The 24,471-nt window shown below is 49.2% G+C and overlaps 2 protein-coding genes and 1 non-coding gene across 3 annotated transcripts in view; 1 reads left to right on the top strand and 2 right to left on the bottom strand.

The window, feature by feature from the left end:
- LOC136996447 (guanylate-binding protein 1-like) overlaps positions 1 to 21,822 on the top strand; it is a 124,183-nt gene extending 102,361 nt beyond the window's left edge. The window contains 4 exon segments of the mRNA XM_067317370.1: positions 20,651 to 20,755; positions 21,104 to 21,306; positions 21,441 to 21,476; positions 21,479 to 21,822. Of these exon segments, the coding sequence (XP_067173471.1) occupies positions 20,651 to 20,755; positions 21,104 to 21,306; positions 21,441 to 21,476; positions 21,479 to 21,822 (688 nt within the window).
- LOC136996534 (U5 spliceosomal RNA) lies at positions 6,280 to 6,393 on the bottom strand. The gene has a single exon (XR_010887581.1). It is a non-coding gene; the product is annotated as a U5 spliceosomal RNA (small nuclear RNA).
- LOC136996428 (olfactory receptor 12D1-like) lies at positions 17,322 to 18,290 on the bottom strand. The gene is made up of 2 exons (XM_067317352.1): positions 17,729 to 18,290; positions 17,322 to 17,611 (listed from the first exon to the last, which is right to left on the bottom strand). The coding sequence occupies exons 1-2, from the start codon at positions 18,288 to 18,290 to the stop codon at positions 17,322 to 17,324; spliced, it is 852 nt and encodes a 283-aa protein (XP_067173453.1).
- Positions 21,823 to 24,471: the final 2,649 nt, after the last annotated feature.

The following is a 24,471-nucleotide window of genomic DNA, read 5'->3' on the forward strand; positions in this document are numbered from 1 at the left end:
TCATGCTCTATGTCTGACTCCGAACTGGGGGTTCATCAGAGTCCCAGATATTGCCATTCCAAATTTCCAGACCCCAATGCTCTTTTCACATCAGTGCCCGAACCACCAGGGGATGGACGTCTCACCTCCCCTCATATCCTGACAGCAATTTGCAATGCGGGCGATTTGCAATGCAGGCAGCCATAACAACACACATCAGTGCTGCAGATTTTCCCCTGGATCCACAGAGTTGTGGTTCCCACCTCTTGGGTCAGTTGGCGAACCTCCTTAATGGCTTGGAGATCACTTTCCAACTGCCCAATTTGTGGGCGCTGCACTAACAGTGCCTCATCCAGGGTGTGGAGTGCAGTCAGTAAGATCCACTCCAGATCCCCTGCTGCCTTTCCCTCCACCAGCCCAGCTTTCTCCAGTCGGAGTTTGGAGAACAATTCCTCTAGCCTGCCTGGGGTTACCCCCAGCTCACTTTCAAGCTCCAGCTGTGCTGCAAGAGACCCACCCGACTAACTTGTGAGCTATGGGTGCCCACTGACCCATAGCAAGCCACACGGGGAGGCAGCTCCCCTCCTTCCCCTTGTCCTCTTGTCCCCACAGAGGCATCTCCACACCGGTACCTGCCAACTCTGCCAAAATGGGACCGCAAGGTGGGAAAAAGGAGAGTTGCATACAGGCATTGAGAGCCATTCAAGGCATGGGAGGGGGAGGGGTTAAACAAAGTAGATTTAAGGACTTACCCTCCAAACTGCATGGGGAACCCCAGGAACCGCGCCGAGTGGTCACTGCTGGGAGACTGGGGGATGGATGAGTCAGATGGCCAGGCTGGATTCACTTTAGTATATCCTAGGGGCCCCTTTTATCTACTAGAGCTCTTTCCTTATCTCGACTATGCAAAGCTCGAGTAGTTACTGACTGTGAAGCAGCTAGACATTGTTGACAAAACAGAGTACACGTGTCTGGTCCTAACTGGTTTTGGACAGAGTGTAGAGCACACTCCAGGGCTACTCTGCGGTACCCTGTCAGTCACCCAGCTCTGCACCAGATCTTCTGTAGCAGTTCTCTCTACAGTGGGGCAGAGAGGGGCAGGAGATGTCACGGAGGATCACTGCCCAGTTCTGAACAAGGGTGTTCCAATTTTCACAAGAACCAAATTTCTTGTGACACACTTTCAAGGACAGAAACAAGTATGTTGAAATCAGAAGGGAAATGGTGGTGTCATCCCAAATATACTGAGTGTTCTGGGGGAAAACGCTAACTTGTAGCAGTGTGTGCAGAGAAGAAGGCTGAAACACACACCACAAGACATAATGAACAGGATGTGCCAGAGAAGAAGCAGACTAGGGCTCAAATTAAGTGCTTTTTGCAAGCCCAGACTTAAACAGGTGGGCATTATTCATGACTAAAAAATAAATAAAAATAAATAAATATCCCTTCCTCTGGACTTCAACCTGCTTTGTTTTTCTTTCTGGTTTTTTTTTTTCCCCACATTGCTTTCAACCTTCATTCTCAGCCATAACAACCTGCAGATTAGTCGTCTTTGTCAAACTAAACATCCCCTCCTTCACAAGCCAGGGAGTCTTTTCACCCCAAAGTGCATTGCTAGGGTAGAGTGAGCTGGCAGTTTTGTGGAGGGCCTGCTCCTGCACTGCAGTGAACGTGTCAGCAGAAGCCACCAGAGTCTGCTTCCACTCCCAGATCCTGCAAGTCTGAAAGTAGAGAAAAGTCAGAGGGGGCTGTGTGGGGAAGAGAGAGAAAATGCACATGATGCTAATAGGAACGCCTGAGCGAGAGGTGCTGCTGGAACACTAGGCCTCAAAACTCACTATTGCTCCCTATTGGGTACCAGAGGTTTGAGGAAAACTGTACAAGGGTAGAGGTATTCTGTGAGCAGTAACTGGGTTATGGCATTGCTCTGGTATGCAAGCTGCTTGTGCTGAATTGCTACTGGGTAGCAGTACCAAGGCTAACATTAGTAAGACAATTGTGCCCAAAAGGAATCTAATGGAAATGAAATATAACCAGCATAATCCATAGGGTTAGATAGGAGTCTTGGGATGCAAGACCACCTTCATCTAGATATCTCTAGCAGGAGGACCACATTTGGTCAAAATTGCCTAGGTTAAGAGTGTTGGAAACACCAAATGTGAGTATGGATGTCCTAGAACGGGGGCCCAGGAAGAAGAAGGAATGAGAGGTGGGTTGTTTATTTGTGAGGAGTTTGGGTGGAGAAAAGGAGATGCAGGGGTGGTGTAAAGGTAATTCAGGAAAAGAGCACAGTGGGGAATGAGGTATAAATTCAGGTGGAGGGCAATGAATGGGGGGATCTTATGACAGTAGGAGTGCAGAGGCCCACAGATGGTGGTGCAGCTGACCTGTGGACCCAAGGCCCCTGGGACATGGGAGAGAAGCCCCTTGGACAGCCCACAAGACTCTCCATCAGGTCTTTGTTTAAAAGACTCAGTGTGAGAGGGTAGAATAAGAACATACACGTGCACACACACACACACACACACACACACGGTTTTCCTTCCTGTAGAGGGACATTCTGATGTCGGGCTCTGACGCCTTCAGCTTCCCCTTGCCTCACAAGACATCACCTGTCTCTTTCTCAGAAAGAGAAAGACAAAAGGATGAGATGGCCATAGAAAATGGAAGCCTCCACAAGAGCTGCAGGCAACTACCAGTGCAGTTACCAGCTAAGAGCAGCCTGAGTTAGTCCTGCAAATGCTGAAGGTCAGCTTTGCTTTTGCATTCGTGGGTATAAATAAAATTGCTTTTCAACTAGGTCTAATTCTCCTAGGGCTATGATGGATTGTAGGCTATGGGTATCGTAAGTGTAAGTGAGAAAGGAAGTAACAAAATGCTGTCTCGCTTTTCCTCTCCAAAATAAAACTGTTGAGTTGGAGCAAGCCCTTGGCTGTTGCAGTGAATTTCCTCTGAGTATGCAGGTCCATGAGCACAGAGCTTGTGGCAAGCATCTGGATCCACACCTTGCCAGGGACTTCCCTTTGGAGGGCTCAGGTTTCTGTTTCTGTCACTAATAAAATGCAGAAAAGAACATGCAAATGTGATGTTACATTTTGGAAAGGATACGCAAGCAAAGCAGCAGAGTAAGGCCAAAATTAGGTGCTTCTGGAAAGCCCAGCCTTAAATAGGCAGGTGCTATTCCAGGTTAAAAGTAAGTGGGGGGCAGGTGGGCATGAGAGAGAAAATGAACTTAATAGCAATAGGAGCATTCACAACTGAACGGAGTATAACAAATTGAAAAGACTCACGTAAATGGCAATGCTCTTTTCCAAAATGGATAATATACAAATACTAGAGATAAAGCAAAAAAGGTAGTACCAAAGCTGATCAGCAGGTAGTCAGAGGAAGCCCCAGGAATCGTGTGCTCTTTAAAAGGAGCCCGGGCTGAGTGTTTCCTTTCCAGACGAAATTAATAAAATAGTTACAGATGATGGAAAAAGTTCTCATTCCTGTTGTTAAAATCAAAAGAGAGGGAAAAGAACACTGTTCCTAGAAGATTCCAAGTGGAATAACATATCAAGATGCAGCCCCTCTGCCTGCAGAGCCCTCGGGGAAGCTTCACTGCTAGCTATGAGAAACCTGGTGTGTGATGTGCGGCCAAGGGAAGGAAAGGGAACCTGCTAGATTTTATGATTTTTTTTTTTTTTTTTTTTTTTTTTTTTGTATCTCCATAACTACACTCCTGCAGTGTTTGATCTCCACGCTGCACGAAAGGACACATATTGAAAAGGCAGTCTCCTCCCACAAACCTCAGCCACAGCGCTGGGCAAGGAAAGGCTGGGAAAACTGTTTCTGAAAGCAGCGCTTCTCCTAGGCAGATGTTCAGGTATTGGCTTGCAAAGCGCAGAAGCCCCCCAGTAAATATTCTTATTCCCCTTCTATGTGTGAGATGAAAGGAAGGGATGACTAAGCTGGCTCATCAGCAGAAGGAGAAGCAATGGGAGCAATGACCTCAGGGTTAGGACGCTGGACTAGGACTCCAGAAGCATAGAAGCCAAATCCTAGTTCCAATGGCAGCTCCTTGAGAGGTGGTGTAAAAAAAACCACCAACACCAACAAACAAAACCAAAAAACCCTTCCTCTCTGCCTGGTTTCATAAGTCTTCCTGGTGCCATCATTTCCAAAGAGGAGGCGTTAACCCAGAAACTCACCTGAGAAGCAACATAGAGGCCTATGAACAGAGGAAGGGCAACTTGCAACACCACGCACAGCCCAGTGCCAGGCGTTCTGAGCTTTCAAAGCTTCAGTCTTGCCCCATCAGCAACTTAGAAGCAAAAGTCAGCCCTCACCCCCAGCCCCCATGTTTCCCCAGGCAAGTAGCATGTAGGCTTCCCTCTCCCCTTGGGCGTTGCAGGGGGATCTTGCAGCAAGTCAGGTAGATGACGAGGGATGCATCAGCACAAGCAGGTGGATAAGCCAGAGCTAACACAGAGCAGCACATCGGCTAGGAAGGGCATCAACAACTCCCCCAACAGCAGTTCTCTGGTGAAGTTACTCAGGCAACCCCCAGAAACGACTACAGGCTGTCCAATAATTTCAGCAGCCCATCTCAGTTCCATTTAGGCCAAGTTTTCAAGTCCTTGGTGCCCTTACAAGATCTGACAACATTTAAAGCTGAAGCTGGGATTCTACGGCAGTCCCCAGCTGGAGCCTAGGGGCAGGTCGTTGCCTCTCCTGTGTGGTTTCTCTGAAGCCCTTCCTTTGGTGACTAGCTGACTGATTCATCTCATCTGCAGCACACACACATCAAGGACTCCTTTGTACCTCTGGGCAGATGGACCCACAAGGCTAGAGCTCCCTCCTCTCACAGATGGGAGAGCAGTACCATGCCCCTGCAATTTCCAGAAAAGAGAGTTTTGATCTCTAGCCCTCCAGAAGAATCACATGTTCAGCAGCTACTGGGGGCAAAATTACAGGCCTCTAGAGCCAGAACCTGGAGGCTTTGGGAGCCACTGGATGAGGGCAGCCCTTTGGCCTGGCAAGTGCAGCCGTGCTCAGAGGCACTTCCAGGAGAAGAGCCGAGAAGGCAGGATTCCTGGGCACTTGTTAAAGAATATTGGACTGAAGCTGTCTAGAATTCATCGCTTAGCATACCTTGCTTAGCATTAGTAGCTAAATTTGCTGAAGCCTTAGGCTGCAAGCCATGAACTTTCACCTAGCTATTAAGTGAAAGAAAGTCCCAGAGACGGTTCAAGTTCAAGTCAGAGAGATAAGGGGGGTGGAGGGGGCTGTAGAGAGAAAGAAGCAGTTTAGCATTAACGAGCACAGAAGAAAGAAACAAAGGAACCACAAGACTGATTGCGGAGGACAAGATAAGGAAGTAGAAGAGCCAGACAACTATGCAAGAAAGAAGTAATCACAAAGACTGGTTCTGAAGGACAAGAGAAGGGAGTAAAAGGGCACCTATGCAGAAGTGCAGTAAGAAGTAAAGAACACACCTGGAAACTACAGAAAGGACCAACCAGGAACTGGAAGACCCCCAACTCTAATATTATGATTGGTTCAGAACTATGGGGTGGATACTAGACTGGAAGGGTATAATTACCCAGGGATTTGTTCAAACGGGGTCCCTCTTTGGAGGCACCCAGCTCGAGCTGTAATTACCACACGTGTGTCATTAAAATTTATTTTGCTCTGATCTGACTTCGGACCTCTGCCTCAGCGGGAACCTACGGTCGGACCCTGTTATGGTGACTAATTTTCCATAACAGCTCTGGTGGATTGATCTTGCTACCTAAGGTCACAAACACTTCAGCTGGAACTTGTCCACCAGGTCTGACATTTACACTGTTCCTCTGGCACACAGATTCCCTAGCGGCACATGGGATCACGCAACATGTCCCTCGGGGAAAGGGCCAAAGAGAGTCTCTATGCAGCATCATTTTTTAAAGAGAATTTGGGGAGGACTGTGGTTCTTGCAGACTTTAAAGTAACAGAACATCTGCCCTGCACAAATGCACAGAAACATACCCACCCCCTCACAATCACACACAGAGTTTTCCTTTGTGTAGAGTGGCATTATGATGCCCAGCTCTGAACCCTTCTACTTTCCCTTGGCTTACAAACATCACCTGCCCCAGGGACCAGATGTTCTCCTGGCAGAAATGCTGCCTGCAAGTGCTCCTCTGAAGCTGCACTGGCAGGTCCCAGCAAGGGTACAGAGTTCACAGAATCACAGAATCACAGAATGGTTGAGGTTGGAAGGGACCTCTGGAGATCGTCTAAGTCCAACCCCCCTGTTCAAGCAGGGAAAAGAAAATTTCCACTGAAGTGGAGCCTCCAAAAATTCCTCGACACTTGTGCCTGTTCCTCTCCACAGAAATCTTTAGTAAAAGGCAAACGATTTATACGATCTGAAGAGAAACCAGATTTCAAAACCTTGCCTGCTGTGTTTAACAGGAGCAAGGACTCCAAGGGCTGCAGGATAATCTATGGGCAGCACTGCTTCCACCACCAGCAGCAGTGTGCCAGTGCCCTGAGGGGCAAACCTGTTACTCGTGGCCTGCAGGTTTGCTGCATTGTCCTCTCCAGAGTTCACCTCCCTCGGGACTCACAGCGGCCCCCACTGCATTGCCTGGCAAGCTCCTCCACTTCCCAGATGTTTGAGCAGAGTAAGGGCAAAAGAGGGGGAAAAAAAAAAAAAAGTCCACAAACTTGTTTTCTCTGAGGACAACTGTTTAGTTAATATATTGCACTCAACTCTAATTATAATTCACACGATAGTTGCCTCTAGATGTAATGGTCAGCTTTATATATTCTTGGTCAGCAAAACTGAACTCACAGTCCACTGAAATATTACTTTAAGTCCTTTCTTTTCATAACTGTAGAAGTATTGCAAATGTTGAAAAGAAAATCCTTAAATGTTTTGCTTCTGTGTTCATTGGAATTTTCTTCTTACAACAGCATCATAGCTTTTCTCGTTGATGTTTAGGTATTATCTGGAAATGCAAAATACTTTTCTTTTCCCCCTTCCCAGCTTTAGACTTCCTCCTCAGTTCCTACCAGCAAATTCTGGGAGACAAAAACTCCAGGAATTTAAAACAGAGAATGAAAAGGGAGAAGAAAAGGCTTTACTGGCAAGTCTTGCCTCCTGTAAAAACAAGCATATGCAATACAGCAAAGAGGAACAAAGAGGCAACATCTAAACTGTATTAGTCCAGTCTCAGATTTTGTGCTGAAGTTTGCTCTTGTTTGGCTCCCCTGTTCTGTTGTTATCTCTGTTAATATGACTGTGGTGTTGGAAGTGTCCTGCAAAGACACCACAGTCTCTTGTGGAGATTTTGTACAGCTGAGATATCTCTTTTACATAGTTTACTGTCTTGTGGGATTGTGTAGGGACACAAAACTTGCACCTGCTTTGATTTTTCTCACACTAGAGCTCTTACTGCTGTCTTAGATTGAAAGTGTTTTGGTTAGGAGAGAAGGGTTGCTGTTTTGCAGGTGGGGGCACTTCTCCATGTTTTTGCCCTATGCAAATTTCTTTTTTTCTTCTTTTTTTTTTTCCTTTTTTTTTGTTATTATTACAGAGGCTGTCTATTCTATGGTCCCCTTCCCAGGAACTGGCAAGACAGTGCTTGCTCAAGCTCTTGCTAATGAATGTAGCCAGGGTGACAGGAGAAGAGCCTTGGTTATGAGAAAATGTGCTGATTGCCTAAGTGAATGGGTGAGAGAATCTGACCAACAGCTTCATTCATTACTTGAGCAAGTAAGGGGGAGCTAAGGTAAGGTGCCTGGGAGCATCTTGGTATCTCTGCACTGTAGTTGCTCTAGTATGTCAATTGTTTTCTTATGCTGGTGGCAGCCAAAACTGGAGGCAGTACTCATGTGTTGTCTAAGGCATGCCTAGTAAAGGGGGATCATCTCTTCCCTTGCTCTACCAGCTCCGTTCCTGTTGATACAGCCCCGTGCGCTGCTAGCCTTCGTCCCTGCTAGGGCATGCTGCTGGCAGATGCTCCCGCCTGTCTAGCAGGCCCCCAGGGTCTGGTCAGCAGAGCTGTCACCCCAGCAGCAAGTCCCCAGCCTGCATGGCCACAGGGGTTAGTCCATACCAGGCACAAGACTTTGCATTTGTCCCTTGCTTCATTTCATGAGGTTCATGGCTACAGGGATGCTGTGGAAGATCATGTCAGAAATGCTGCTAAAGATGGGATAGGATAGCTACCAGAAGCTACTGCTTCTAGCTATTACTGCTGAGGTTTGATGCTTCCCCTGTAGATCAGAGACATAACCGATGCAAACCAGCATCACCACCATCTGTAGGCATGTACACATCTACTGTCAGAAGACCCGCTGTCCTCTATTCTGAACTCATTTTTTTGCCTTATGCTCCATTCTTTCTGAGTTTGGGTCCAACTTTTCAGTGCCCTTGCACCTCCTTTTCTCCACCTAGATTCCACCCTGCAAAACCTGGCACAGTGCCCTGGGAGAGGTGCATCCCTGCAGTGCCTGTCTGATATGAACTGGAGTAACAGTGGGCCATCCTGTGTCCTAACAACAGCTCCCCTCTCCCCACAGCATGTCTCCGTGGAGCCCCAGCATGCAGGCCTGAAGGGTGCTGGGAGCAGGTCGCCTGGTGTCCCTTCATCCTGTGCTGCTGGGCTCCAAGCACACCCCCAGCACAGCTCTCACAGCAGCAGAACTGCTCCAGATCTCTCCCTGATTATACCATTGTGTTGGGTGACCTGACTCAAGGAATAATATGGCTGGGTATGTTCTGCATGCCCTGACATTGAACAGAAAATCATGCCATGAAACTGTAGGGTTGTTATTTACTGGAGCCCTACATGTATACCTGCATTTTTTGGCCTGGTGTGATGTTCAGGTGATTCTCAGGAGAAGGCAGCAAAAGAGATGCTGCACCTGTTGAAAAATCAAGGAGGATTTGGAATGAGCAGCAAGGACTGAGGGACTGCAGATGATTACAAGAGAAGAGAAAGCAAGAAAGGAATGTTTAGAAACTTTCTTTTCAGACTCCAGGTGCCAGAGAAGGTAGTGATCACTAATGCAAGTCCTGAGAGGGTATAAAAGAGAGGCCAAGTGTGCCTGTGAACACAAAGGTCCCCCTTAGATCTGAGCACATCTGGGAATATTGCAGGGCCTGCAGTGTGAAAGGCAGACAGTTTGGTGGCAGTGGTTGGACAGGATTTTTCTGGTCCAAAGGGGAGGGTGAAAAAGTACGGCTCAGGAAATGTTTGTATCCTTCCAAAACCGATATAAACAGAACTGCGCGCCTTGCCATACATGTAGCTATGTCTCTTCAGACTGTGAGACAAATTCATGTTCTCTGGCAGCTTGCTAGGGCAGGAGCCCCCAGTGTTTTAAACTGAGGTCAGTCAGATGACGCTGCTCAGGGCAGCTTAATCAGCACAGTGCCATTTGACTCCTGTACATCTTTTTCTCTTTTTCTCTTCTTTTCTTCTTTTCTTTTTTTCTTCTTTTATTTATTTATTTGGTACCCGGATTCAACAAGAGATTGCTCCTAACACAGAGACATGCCAGTAAATGCATTTAAGCTTGAGGTGGCCATTTCTGCCTTAGACATAAAAGAGTGTATGTAAGCTGTGTGCAAGATGCTTGATGGAGTCAGGCATTATTCATGGGCAGTTTGGGGGTATTCCAATTCTGACCTCAGTTAATCAAGGCTCCTAAGACTTCTCTTATGTCCAGAAATCAGCTTCCAAGTTGTTCTAGTTTCTCAGCAGAGTCAGAGGAGAACAGTCATGTTTTTTTGAATAAACACCACCAAAGGATACACTTATGCTCTCTATATCAAATGAACATAAGTTTTTGTTGTTGTTGTTGTTTGTTTGTTTGTTTGTTTTTTAAGAAGAGATAGGGTCTTAAGTACTCCTGGTGCATTTGTGCATGTTACATCCATAGCTAATTTTACTCTACAATAACATCACATCTTGAATTACCCACCTATCAGCTAAGCCTTTTTCTCTAGGCAAAAGAAACCTTGTGGTAATTTCCTCTTCCCTGTTTTTCTGAAACACTGTAGAAACAAAAATTGATGGGAAAAAAAAGGCATATCATCCCCCCCCCCAAAAAAATGGCAAGATCTTGTTTCCCAAAGTGCAGAATGTAAAGCCAGAGGTACCTGTAATACAGATGTTATGTGGAACTAGCTCTTGCTCCTGTCCTCTCTCCAGGTCAGCAGATATGACTGCTCTCATTTCCAAAGTCTCAGCCTCTCGGGGGTCTCGAGGAAGAGTTTCCGGGAAGGATGGAGTGAGTTGAAGGGGAGGTGAGGCTGCTGCTCTTCTTATTGATTTCTGAAACATTGTGTGGGCAGGGGCAGACCAAAGACCAGACCATATTGCTTCCCTGGGACTTCTTACCCCATGTGTGGGGAATTTGTTCATGCCATGGCCACGTGACATACGGGCACCAGAACAGCTCAGGTAAGCTGAAACCCTGTACTTCAAAAAGCTGCGTGAGAGTAACACCAAACAATCCCTACACAGCAATGGCAATAGCACCAGGTGTGTTTGTTGCAGGCAGTGAAACATGTCCCTAACACTGGCTGATTAGAAAAATCAGCTTAACTCACAGGTGCTCCTTCCCTTGTGAGTACTTCATTCAGGGCAGAAAAGGCTTTCAGCATTGTTTCATGCAGAAGAGCAAGGCTTAGGAAAGGATGAACTAAGGGGGTTGGGGGCTAGTGTCTTCTAGGAGCCCGTCCCTCTAGTCAGCATTCACTTCATGATGGAAAACTTGTCCCAAAATGTCCACTCTCTCTCTATCTTTTCAAGTTGTGTGCATGCCACCAGAGGCTTTTCTGACCTTTCACTCCCAAAATAGGCAAAGGCACCCCCCAGAAGTCACCCCTTCTCCTACAGACAATCTGCAGTCTGTCACCACAGTATCAAAGCCATGGGTTCAATCCCCTGGTATTTAGGTTAGCACTCACCACTTTGCTCACAGCGGAGTCACAGATCCTGACCTGGGAAGATCTGGGCAAGCTTGACCACTTCTCCTAGCCCCTGGCTCTGGCAGCTGCCATGGCCTCCCATGGCAGTGGCACATTGCCAGGCCTTGGGTTGGATGAGTGCCCCTTGGCACAAGGGAAGCTCCCCGTTGTACACACGCTCCCCGGTGGAGGGGCAGCCGTGCTGAGCCCACAGCAGTCAGCTCACAGCTGCTCTGTGCAGTGCTGGGCTGTCACCCAGAGTCAAGCAGGCAGAAGTGCTGTGGTTCAGCTGCCTTTGCAACTAGCTGAGCAAAGAGCTGCAGCAAAGCAAAAGCAAGGAGCAGCTGCTTGCCAAGGAAGGTTCAGCTCACAGGCTGTGCTCACTCCCAAGCATGGGTATCCTGGACCTTTCTGCATGTGTCTGCCTCAGGCCCTGCTCTCTCCTGAGGAACTGGCAGCAGTGACAGCTTTCCTTCTGTCCGTGTGGTATGCTCTCTGGTCAGCTCAGAGCTCCCAGGTCTGCCAAGAGCAGTCAGCACAAACCCAGCAGCTTCTCAGTCATTCACTTCTGCTTCCATGCAGGGCTGTGAAGGAAGAGATGGTGCTAACACTAGATAACTGTCCTCTCTTCCTCTGGCAAGTGGCACTACCTGTTTGTTCAGTCAGTTAGGGAGGGGGGCCTTGGCCTCTGCAATCCACTCACCCCTGGTATCCCTGGATCTTTTACAAATTCAGTGCCATGAACCCAGCCTTAGGCAAAAAGGATGCACTTTCCCTGTTTTGAGGCTGGCGTCCTTCTTGCCCAAGATTTCAAAGCTGAGATGCAGAGACAGCTCAAGATGCAGAAGTTACACATTGCAGTTAAGTGTTATCTGATAGGATGAGCATTTTGTTGCCATTCACTTTGTGTACTTTTATACCTATCATTTGCTTGCCAGCTGCTAGCGTGGGGCAGTACTGGGCCTTCTAGGAAAGCCCAAAGAAAGAAACCCCCTGAAAGTGCCAAGTTTTTCTCAAGTAAGGCATTGAGCTATCATCCTTGCACTGGCCCATGCAGTTAATGCAGTGGTCCTGAACTCACAGCACAAGCCTCTCACTTGGCCCTGCAGTCAATGTCTTTTGCTATGTAGAATATTAAATAAATTGAAGTGTTATTTATTTTCCCCTGTAGGAGCCAACCAGCCCTGTCAAGACTTCACTTGCTTCCGTGGTCTGAGAGAAAGGCTCTGAGATTGCAGATACTGTCCCAACAGAAAGCACTGTCTGGCCCCTCTGTTCCAGCCGTACCAAATGCACCCTGGCAGCGCAGGTCCCAGGCACCCACCCTGAACCCCCTGCTCTGCTAATCGTCTTGGTGTCAGTCAAGAGGTGCCCACTCCCTCAGTCCCCAATCCCACCTTTGACAGACGGTGCTGCCACAGTCATCGGCCGCTGAGCCAGGCTGGGCTGCTTGGGCTCTGTGCTGCTGCCCTCTGCCTTTTCTTTTGGGAAGGCCAAGGCAGGGACAGGTTTGAGGGAAAGCACTTGGTTGTTGACTGGGGGGGGTTCCTACTGTTTCAGCCCATGACTGTCGAGCGGAAATAAAACACATGTGAGGACATGAAGAAGCTCAGGATCTCAGCCACAAGAGATGTCACATTGTGGTAGGTAAGGGGATTTCAGCTGAGGACAATGCGTTTGGGAGAGTGACTGTGAAACCACTTGTCAGGCTGTTCATCTAAATCTATCCAGTACCCCTGAGCCCCATTCCATACCCTAAGCCCTACCACTAGCCTTTAACCTCTTCCCCTCCAACAGTCCCCACCTAAACCCCTCACTGCTAAGCTGGAACACATAACCCCTTCTCTAATCTCAAGATCCCCACTAAACTCCTGATCTCATGCCCTGCTTCATATCCGTCAAAAGTAAGCCGATATCATGGCTCTCATTCCTAAGACTCATCGCAAACTTCAAGCCAAAATCCTGTGCCGAAAAGCCAGCTCATACACTATTGCCTGACAATAAATATTGAACAGAACACGGAACGTGCTGCTAAGGCTTTAAAAAATCACTAACTCTCCTCCTTAACTCTAACAAGAGAGATCTAATGCCTATGCGAATCCTGCACAATAACCACAGAGCAGAAAGTGTAACTTGACGCCTGAAGCCTAATGCATGAGGGTAATGCTCGCACTTGTAAGCTCTAATCACATTCCTCAAACCCCAGATCCTTCCACCCATCCTCAAAGGCCACCTCGAACACGTTTCACCCCTGAGAGACAGGGGAAGGCCAGGGGCTATGGGGAGAGAAAGCAAATGGAGATGAGAGGAGAGACGAGAGGCAAGTAAAAGAAAGCGGCAGGTGAAGGTATGAGGGCTGGGCTGTAGACTGTGAGGTCACTTGTGCTACAGGAATCTCTTTGGTGAAGAACATGAGACGGGCATTGTGAAGTGGTCAGGGGAAGGTTGCGGGTCATCCCAGGAGTTCCGAGACGTTGTGTGAGGGCAGAGGCAGGGAGAGGTTGTAGGGAGAGCGCTTGGGTGCTGATGAGGAGGTGCTGTGGGTTCCCTCAGCGGAGCATGCAGGAGCTGGAAGCAGCCGCAAGAGGACAGGAAGGGCTCCCTGATGTCCTCCATCAGAGAGGACATGTTCTGGGGAGGTAAGGGGCCTTGAGGTAGTGGTGCTGGCGGTGGGAGAGGACCTGGGAGAGTCCCTGTGGGAGGCCCCCTACCCCAAGACGAAGCACTAACCTGAAGCCCGACCCTTCCACCTTGCCTCCTTCCACTCTTCTAGCCTCTAAGGCCAAACCCCAGGGGCTACGCTGAAGCCTCAATCTTTGTCTGTTTCCCCAAACTCCGACCCTGTGCCAGAAGCTACTGCTTATCCCTGATGGCTTGCCTTGAAGGTCTGGAGCAGGCTTGAGCCCTCAGCCCCACTCCAAGCCAAAGCCCTCTGCCAAAACTCTAGCCCCTACCCCAAACCCTCAGCACACACACCGACAACAACACTCACACAGCACCCAAAAACTTTCCCTCTTGCCACTAAGAGGGAGGTGCAGGTGAAGGTGTGAGGGCTGGTCTGTGGGCTGTGAGGTCCCTTGTGCTGCAGGAATGTGCTTGGTGAGGAACATCAGGTGGGCATTGTGAGGTGGTCATGGGGAGGTTGTGGGTCGTGCCAGGAGGTCAAAGAGGTTGTGGGAGGGCAGAGCTAGAGGCAGGTTGGAGGGACAGTGCTTCTTTGTTGACATGGAGGTCTCTTCTGTTTTAGCACTTGGCTGCCCAAGGGAAGAATTCAACCTGTGAGGACATGAAGGCTCCGTTTTCTCGGACACCAATGGCTCCCTAATATCATCTATGCAATACAAAGCACTCTCCTAAGTGCCGTGCCTGAACACTTGACTCTTCTTCCAAAATTAGAGTCATAAAAGTGGTGATGGAACGGTATCCCAAAAGGGCTTGTTGCTTTGGTTTGGTTCTCCATGGGCTCAGGTTGATGTGTTCAGTGTCCCACTGTAACCTGTTTGGGAACGAGGTTCAGATTCAGGGTTTGCTTTTTGGGCCCTGAGTCACTGGAGATGGTGAACGATCCCAGAGTAGTTTTCCTGAGGCTGTGACAGACCTGTGGGGGCTGGTGATGGCTGACCATGTTCCTGGAGAGGAAATAATCTGCCAGGGGAGCTCAGAGCATTTCCGGGAACATCACACAGTGGGGGTGGGCAGTGGGTGGAACCCCACAACACAAAAGACCTTCCGACATGGAATCACCAAGCGGTAAAGAGCAAACTCAGGAAATGCATAGGTAAAGGAGGGCTCCTCAATCCCAGGAGAGGCAGTGGAGACCCAGCAGGCTCAGGGAAGAGAGGCTGCAGAGTCGTCCCTTGTCCTCTCTTTGAAATGCCGTAGGCTGGCTCCAGTGCAGCCCCATAACATACCCTGTGTCCTCGGAAATGCTGCCTGGTCCCTCTGAGCACCCTCCACAGCCACATAAAATGGGAGGCAGGGACTGCCAGTGGCATGATAACCATCCCTTGGGGTCTGCTTTCTGCTCTGACAAGAATGGGCACTGGCGAGTCACCCCCTGGCCCTGTGGCACCACCACTGGCTGTCTGCTGAGCAGCAGTGCCTGCACAGAGCCTTGCAGGCAGCACAGGGGAGGGGGACCTGGAGCAGATGGCCAGGCTAGCGTGGACACGCTCATCTGGGGAAAGGCTTTCTGGGGAGCAGGGACGTGCCTGGAGGGGAATAAGGGAGTGGTTCCCAGGAAAGGTGAGAAGTGTCATGGGTTCTTTATAAAAACTGCTAAGGATATGCATATGATCAGCAATTGTAATTTGTGGACACTGTGTGGTTCAAACCTGAATATGATACAGCCTGGCAACTCTGAGAAATACCTGAGTCTTCGGAACAACCCTTGGGTTGGACTATCAAGACCAGAGTTGCAGAAGAAACTTAAGTCCTGGACATTGTTCGTGTTTTCAGAGGATAAGTTGTCAGAGGGCCAGCTTATCCAAATAAATGGACAACTACTTGACTGGGCAATTTTTCTCACGATCATGTCACCACCACCAGCTGACTTAGGTTGGCTGGGTCACCTTAACCTGGAAAAGGAACCTATATATAAGGACATAGGTGTTTAATAAATAGCCACGTGCCACATCATCTAATTAGTGATGCTCATGAATGGATGAACAAGATTCTCCCTGTCCCTATCTACCATCCAGAGAAACCACAGCCAAGGGAATGGGCCTGGTGCAATCAGTGGGGAAAGAAGGCCCTATGGAGATTGACTCTAGTCTGGCACTGAGACGAGGCATGAGAGGTCTGAATGGACCTCTCTGAAAGGACGCGAGAGGAGAATAAGTGGGAGTCTGCTCTGTAGAATAAGTGGGACACTACTCTGATGTTTTCTTCACTCACTTGGCTAGGTAGGGTTAATCAGGTGCAGGGCATGGCTAGACAAACATACTGACCTGTTCACACTCAGCCAGTCCATTTTAAACTCTTTTCCCTCATGCTTCTTTCTCTCCAGTCCACTCTGATCCCTTTCCCTACCTTTGGTCCTTCTCCTAAAGATCCCTTAAAGTCTCACACATTCTTGAAATCCCCTTAAAGTTCTACACAGTTCCCAAATGCTCTTGTCCTGCTTCCCATGATAAGTCCTCTACCCCTTTAGGCAATAACCCCTTCAGTCCACAAGGCTTTCAAGGAGAGTCACATGGGTGGACTCATCTTGGAGGGTGACACTCCCTCCAAGGCCCCAGGGACAATGGGCTAATCGCTCTCCTTTGACGGCCCTAGGAATATCCAAGTCAGGGTGCCCCTTTGCACTGATTAGGTTACTGGCATTCCTCTGCCATCACTGTTCACCTGTTCTTTGTATTCATGGTGACTAGCCTTCAAACACATAAACTCACAGTTTAGTCCAGTGTTTGGCCCATACCTTCTGTAAGCGTTAACAAGCCACATAAACTATATGCAGAGGAGGTACTGTGCAGCTCTGGGCACAGTGTAATCTGCTTTTCCATAAAATGTATTCTTATGAAAAACAGACACTGGCTAAGGTTGAACGATAAGAAAACAGAAGTAAATGGAAGAAAACAGGAAGCTGCTTGGCGACCTTGCCTCACCCCTTGCAGTCGACTTCCAAAGAAAAAATTGGATCTCATTTTTGCTCCTGTTGTAGATGACTGCATTAATCACTGCAGATACCTCACAGTAAAAAACAAACAAACAAACAGACAGACAAAGAGCTACTACGGGGTTAGTGGCTAGTAGAACTAGACGAGGAGCTAGCTGCAGGTTTTAGGTAGGTATATAGAGTAGTGTAAACAAGGAAGGAGAAAGCAGGAAGGCAGAAGAAAAGAAGTCACACCACCCTCCTGCAGAGGATATTCTTAGAACCACAGTGAAGCTCTTAAAATGTGTACAGGTATCTGAAGGGAGGGTGTCGAGAGGATGGGGCCAGACTCTTTTCAGTGGTGCCGAGCGACAGGACACGAGGCAATGGGCACAAACGGAAACACAGACGCTTCCATCTGAACATGAGGAAAAACTTTTTCACTGTGAGGGTGACAGAGCACTGGAACAGGTTGCCCAGAGAGGTTGTGGAGTCTCCTTCTCTGGAGATATTCAAAACCAGCCTGGATGCAATCCTATGCAATGTGCTCTAGGTGACCCTGCTTGAGCAGGGAGGGTGGACTAGATGATCTCCAGAGGTCCCTTCCAACCTCAGTGATTCTGTGATTCTGTGATAATGAGAGTGGCTGTTCCACAAACATACATTCGTCGTTATGCACTGATATTGCCCAAGATAGGAGACATAAGGCCAGACTGTTGCCAGTGAAAAGCAGATTTCTGCACAACACATTCTTGAGCCAAAAGCTCCTCTCATTGCATTGTCCATTGCCTACTACCCCACACAAGCTGCAAGGCAGAACATTTTCTGTGCTAGAAACTCTCTGGAGAAAAGTCTTCTCTTCAGAGCACGCTTCACCTCCACATTCCTCAGGGTGTAGATCAAAGGATTGAGGACTGGCGTGACAACAGTATACATAAGCGTGGCTGTCATTGTCCAGCTGGCTGAACTCCCTGAGGAAGGTGGCACATAGTTAAAAACAACAGGGACATAGAGTAAGGCCACTACTGTGAGATGGGAGATGCAAGTGGAGAAGGCTTTCCTCCTTCCCTCCTTGGACTGGACTTTCAGCCGGAGGAAGGAAAAAATGTACAGGTAAGAAAAGAGTATGAAGACAAAGGGGCTTATTGCAATACTCCCTGTGATGATGCTGAGAAGGCTCAGGTTGAGCTGGCTGCTACTGCAGGCCAGTCTCACCACGGGCTTGATGTCGCAGAAGTAGTGCTGGATGTGGTTGGGGCCACAGAAATGGAGTCGGGAGGTCATGACTGTGTGCATCAGAGCATGAAGGAAGCCAGTAGTCCAAGTGCCTACAGCCAGCAGCAGGCAGGCCCGTGGCCTCATGATCAGGGTGTAGCGCAGGGGGTTGCAGATGGCCACAAAGCGGTCATAGGCCATGACAGCCAGAAGCAAACCTTCGCTGCTACCCAGGAAGTGGAAGAAGTGGAGCTGGCTTAGGCAGCCAGTGTAAGAAATGACATGGTGCCCCGAGAGAAACCCAGCCAGCATCTTGGGTGTGGTAACTGTGGAGAAGAAAATATCCAGGCAGGAGAGGTTGCAGAGGAAAAAGTACATGGGGGTGTGTAGCCGGGGTTCACATACCACCACTATCATGATTGCCATATTCCCCAGCAGGGTCGACAGGTAGAGCAGTGAGAAGAGCATGAATAGGAACTGCTGCAACCCTTGAAGGCTGGTCAGGCCAAGGAGGATGAACTTCCTCACCTCTGTCTGGTTATCCATCCCTGCAGGGAAAGAGAGAATAACTTGGCAGTGACTTCCTATCTTTCTGTCCTGAGCTGTTATATCCATTTCCCAGAGTCCTCTTCCATAAGATGCATCATCAACTGATGCTGCCTCATAAATGGGAAAGATCAGATACTGAGTCTGGAAAGGGACACGAAAAAATTCCTTGATTTTCTACCCCAACTGTTTCAACAAATACTAGAAACTGTTGTAACCTAGATGGCCAATGCTGATGCTGGAACTGCCACCTGTGTACCAGCCCACTGAAAGGAATGGCATGTTTGAGAATAGCAAGAAAAGAAAATTATGAGGAAGGAAGGAAGGAAGGGAGGGAGGGAGGGAGGGAAGCTGGTTACCTGATTTGTAAGTGAAGATCATTCTTAAATCCTGTGTGTTTTCTTATTCAAAAAAGTGTTTTCTAATAAGTTTTGTTCATTCCAAATCCTAGCTGATTATACTGTATCTTTCCCAAAGCTGAAATGTTATAGTAGTCTAGTGGCTCACATATAATACACTGCTTTCAAAGAAGATTAATTCTGGCTGTTCAGTGGAGTCAGGAAACCTTTATATAGTTGTCCCTGTCACTGAAACAACCACATTTGTTTCCAGCAAAGGAAAATTTCCATCTCTCTGATAACTCCTCTTGGGATCAAGCCTCTGAACCTTATGGGACTTCAGTTCAGAAAACATCAAGGCATAGCACCTCAGGCACGCAGAGAGCTAATGATGTTGTGGGGAGGTGAACTGATTGCTGATTATTTGCACAGCAAGCGCTCATAAGCAGGAGGAAGCTGTAGAATCAAAAGCCATTTATTAAAATATGCAAGGTTATAGCACGTAATTCTCAGGAAGACTAACAGTTTTCATGAGGAATTTGCCCAAAAGTTTTTTACATGTTGTTGTAATTCCCAAGCACAATGCATTGAATAAGTATCATGGCTTCATTGGACCTGCTACAACTGCACAGCTGAACTCTGCCTCTGACTTAACATCTTGCTCCCTTTATAATCCATGAAGATCTTAAAATGCTTTTTTTTTTTTTTTTTAACTTCTAAAGATGGAGAAAACAAACCATGATGAATTTTTTTAAGGCCTCAGATACCTGTCTCCTTGTCCCCTCTGCAAGCTGTGTTTGCCATGAGCAATGGCATCTGAAATCTGCGTAGAAGTGCCCACCTGCCTGATTGAGACCACACAGAGGCAGGGGCTGGTGGCGTAGCAGAAGACCCTGCAGGTGCTGTCATAGTTCATGCAGCCTGTGGTGGTGGTGGCCATCGCAGGGCTGCACTGTGCTGGCAGGTCCCACCTCTTGAACAGGCTGGCTTGTGAGAGGACAGGTGAGAGAGGCGGTGAGCCGCACAGGTCCCAGCCCCTGGCAGACAAGATACCTTGGTTTTCCTGCTCTGTATCTAACACTGCTGAGCCCCTTGCATCCTCTCCACAGGTTTCTCGCTGAGCTTCACCATGCAGTTTCACACCAAAGTATTTGGATGTGGTGTGTGCCTCAGCCCTGCTGGCCTGGACACACTCTGGTGCTACCAAACACTGAAGGGTGGGGCGATGTGGAGAAGGTGTGGGAGAAGCAGAGACTGCCTTTTGTGGCGACAGAGCACTTTGTGGAAGCTCTCAAGGGCCCAGCCATGTGGCAGGACTCAAGGTGTTCTCATTGCCTGCACTGGTGTGCCAGGAAGAGACAGAGGCTATGGGGAAGGAGGCTAGTGCAGAGCTAATGGGACAAAGTCTTCTGGCTGATGGAGTCCCTCTTGACATCCTTCACCTCTGCCTTTGACTGTCAGAGCCCTCATTCTGCCTGGGATCCTGGCTGTCTGCAGGCTACTGGAACCAGTCTGTGGCTGGGTCCATGCTGGTTGGTGGAACACCGCCTCTTCCCTCATTCTGGATCATTCATTTCTCTTCCCCTCATTCTGGATCTTTGATTACTCAGCAGCCATTAGGCTGGTGGACCTTTTGCAATCTAGTGCCTTGCAGGGATCCCCAGTCTTTTGAACTGGAGCTGTCTCTGTGGTGCTGACAGCCAGAGGAGCTAGGAGAAGGCTCATGGGGTTGGCAAGTTGCCAAATTCCTCAGCACTTCCTGGTAAACTTCAGCAGACTAGGAATGGGGAGCTCAGGGAGAACTTTAATAATCAGAAGCCCGTGGGACTCGGAGGGTTAGGAGTTGAAGATAAGACAGCTATAGGAAGACATGGTGACGTCATGTGTGTGGGTGTCTCCACAAAGCTGACCCTGCCATGGCCCATGGTTAGGCATTCAGGGCGTGGGCATTCGGGGCTTTGCTCACTCTTAGGAAGCCTTGCACAGAGTTTCTTGGTACGAGCCAAGGTTGATCCACGGCAGCACCAAGAATGACACATGGATCTTTGTGTTAGCTGTACTGCTGTCCAGCACTCTGGTCTATAACAGCAAGGGCACCATCGACCAGCAAGACAAGGACCAGCTGCAGTGTCCTCAGTGGGGCAGCAGCAACAGGGAGGCCCCGTCTCCCTGAGCAGTAGCTTAGGGGTTCACACATCCCAGGTCCTCAAATGGCTGCTTTTTATGGGGAGATCAGAGCCTCCTGGTGGTGCCCAGTGACCAGGCTCTGGCTCCTCAGGGATCCTGTGCTCCAGACCTCAGGGTTGAGGCTTTGAGTCCTACTCCTGCTGGTGACTCCAGGCTGTTCTCTGTCCCTGCAGAATCTCCCCTTCTCCTCATTAAATGCTGATGGCTGGGGAGGGTGGCGTTAGGGTTAGGGTTAACCCCTCCCTGAACAAGGATCCAGGGTCTCTGTTTCCTTAGCCAGCTCCCCAGCTATGTGACGAAGCTGATGGAGAATGTAAAGGTGAAAGCAACACCTGGGGAGAGTGGAGATGAACTGGAGGATTCCGACAAAGTTTTCTAGTTCTTCCTGACCTTTGTCTGGGCTGTGTGGGACTTCACATTGCAGCTGAAGGTGGATGGGAAGGAAATCTCTGAGGATGAGTACCTGTAGAATGTGCTGAAGTTAAAGCCTGGTAGGAGAATGGTGCTGCGCTCAGTGCTGTGCTTCAGGAAGGGCAGGATGCATCCAGCTCTGGACACCTGCATTTCAGCGTAAGGCAACAAAAGCCCAAACCCAATGAGCTCACTCTCTGTCCTATCTCTGCAGGTAGCAGCCAGGAAGCTCAGCTCTATAAGCAGCCCAGGAATGCATCTGCCACTTCTTCCCAGACCAGAAGTGCTTTGTTTTTGAGCAGACAGTCAGCAAGAGGGACCTGCCACCCTTGGAGGAGCTTCATGATAGTGAGATCGAGCCTGAATTCCAGGAGCAGGTGGTGACATTCTGCAGCCACATCTGGGAGACTTCCACATCCAAGACAATCCCTGGTGGCAGTACAGTAGTAATGGGGAACTGTGGGTGCCAGGGTCCAGAGGGTCAGAGCTGGCTGGTGGCCCTTGGGCCTTTGTCTGCAGAAGGCTCAAATGCACAGCCAAATGATGCAGGTGGAAATGGAAGAGCTTTTCCACTGGCTGCTGTACTTGCCTCTTGATGTAGAGCCACATGTCTCCCATTTCCCCTCCCTGTACCCAGTCGTGCTGCTGTGCCCCTTGGCTGCTGTTGCAGACTGAGCATTGTGGCTTCACCCCTCCCAGTTGATCAGAGCTGAGGATGGTCTTTGGGGCACCTTCACTCCTCAGGAATGGCACTGCGTGAGGGTGGTATGGGGACCAGCATGTGACTGAGTCCCACCTCACAGAGACTAGAGAGTGACAGAGAGCTCCTCATCTACTAGTGACAAACTGCTAGAAAGGCCTCAGCCCCACAGGAGTCTGCTACCATGTCCTGGGACCTCTTACCCCTCCCAGAGGATCTGGGTCAGGAGGGACATCTGGAGATCTATACTCCCACCTGCTCTGAGCATGGCTAACTTCCCAGTTAGATCATGTTGGTCAGCACTTTGTCCAGACAAGTTCTGAAAGTTTCTGGGCCCCTGCACCACTGCTGCTCCACTCTCATGGTGACAGTTTTTTCCCTATCACCCAGCTGAAATTTCCCTTGCTGCTACTTGTGCCCTTATGCCTATTGCACCTTCTCCTTCTGTTCCCCTGGCCTGCTCCGAGCACCTACTTTACAGGGAGCAGAGATAGGCACTGCTCGTTCCTACCGGGGGTCAGAGGAGGGCACATGGAGGCTCACCTTTACCCAGTGCGGAGGGACTGTGGCAATGCCCATGGGCTGACAAAAGAGCAGAGCAGGACTGAGGGGAAGTGAGAAGATCTCCAACAGCTCGTCCCCAAACCCAACGCAGGGAATATCTCACTGGAAATCAGTCCTGAAAGAAGACTATGAAGTAGAAGGGAAGGCACTGGTGAGCTGCTCGCTCTTGCACACCTGGACTCTGCCTTTGATCTATGAGCACTCTAAATAGCAATGACTGTGGTTTCAGCTCTAGGCACATCCTAGACACCTGCAAGGTTGCCATGAGCTCTCTCAGTCCCAAGAGCTTGGCCCAGCTCAGGAGCAGAGGCACAACCAAAGGAGTGACTTTCTCTGCCCCATGGGATTCCTCGAAACGTGCCTAGGGGCTCCAGGGCTGACAGTCCCCAAAAGGCAGCAGGATCCCTCTTGGGGAATGCACTTTGAAGTAGGCTAAAGTAATCACCTATCTTCCCTCTCTAAACTAAGGAGAGAGCAGTGGAGTCCAGCAGCGTGATTTCTCCTATCAGGGTGTCATTGTGTAAGAGAGATGAAACTGTCCTCCTCTGGAAATCCCTATTCCTCCCCAGTTATTAGGCAGGACATGCGAAAAGTGATAGGGAGGGGTTTGTTTTCCCATGTAGGGCAGTGATTCAGATGAGTCGATGCAGGTGTCTCTTTTTTGGTTAGAGGCTTTGGGGCAATTCATCTCCCTCCTGTGCATGCCACAGACCCAGAGGAGGTGCGATTCCTCTTCCGTCAATTCAGGTGCGCACAAAATTTGTGTCTCTGTGGGAGCTCCTTGACTAAGCTCCCATTCTAATCCATGGAGATGGAGGGGAGGAGTCAGTTGCTCACACACAAACAGCTGGTGACATCTGAGGTGCCAGAGGTGATCCAAGACATGTTCGAATGTCTTCAAACTCCTGTGGAGCAATTCTGAAAGACCCACATCCTTCTGGAGCATCAGCTATGGCCTAGGAGGGCTGGAGAGGAACTATCCTTGGTGACCTGAAATGACACCAGAGGTGTACATTCAGGACATCTGAGCCTGCCTTAATCAACCAGTCCCTGGCAGCCTGCAGACCTACTCAGCTGACCAAGCAGAGGAGCTCACCATAAGGAGAGTGAGGTGTCTCTCTAGGCTCCATCCAACTTGAGCCCAGGTTACTACAAAGCTAAGATGAGTGCCCATCTCTGCATTGCAGAGTCCTAAGCTAACTCAGGGCTCTCATTTGAATGAATAAAAAAGGCCTCTAGTGCTGTGTCAGGGGACTGGGGTGCCCAGCACAACCACTGGAAAATACAGCACAGGAGCTACAGGAAAGCCATGCTCTTTTGGATGGGTGCTGGACAGAGTGCCGAGGGCATCTCAGAGGGGTGAGATGCCTGTATGCCAGCAACTGAACGCCAACACCATGGTACTGAGGCAAGACCCATCCCATCTACGTCTAAGGGTGTTGCAGGAATGGGAGATGCTTCACACCAGCATCTCCACTCGTGCGCCCACGTTCTCAAACCCTGATGGTTCTCCTCTCCCTGAACCTCACTCACCCACCTGATGATGGAAACAGGGAACATGCTAACAGTGATCACAGTGTAGTTAGATCACAGGCTCTCCACTCCCAGGGATGTTCTCAGCAGGACCTACTCCTTCCTGGAGATTGACTTCACTTCCATCACAGGCCTCACAGTGCCACTGAGACAGCTCAGGCAGAAAACTCCTCTCCTGCCATGGTTGCACAGCCAAGCCCTGTTTCTGCCTGGCTTTGGGGACTGCAGGGTTTGCTCTCTTAGTGGGAACCTCATTTCATCATGGCATGGTGATCTGCCATTAAGGCCAGCATGTCTCTGCTCTGAAATGGGGCCTTAGCATACATGGGGTCCTTGGCTGTCGTCAACAGGTTTCACCATGGCAATTCTGTGCTTGGCCCTGGTGCCACAGCTGAGGTTCTGCAGCCCACATGTACCCAACTGCACTCAGCCTGGGGAATAGGCAGGA

This window comes from Apteryx mantelli, unplaced genomic scaffold, assembly GCF_036417845.1.
Source record: "Apteryx mantelli isolate bAptMan1 unplaced genomic scaffold, bAptMan1.hap1 HAP1_SCAFFOLD_40, whole genome shotgun sequence".
Classification (NCBI taxonomy): Eukaryota; Metazoa; Chordata; class Aves; order Apterygiformes; family Apterygidae; genus Apteryx; species Apteryx mantelli.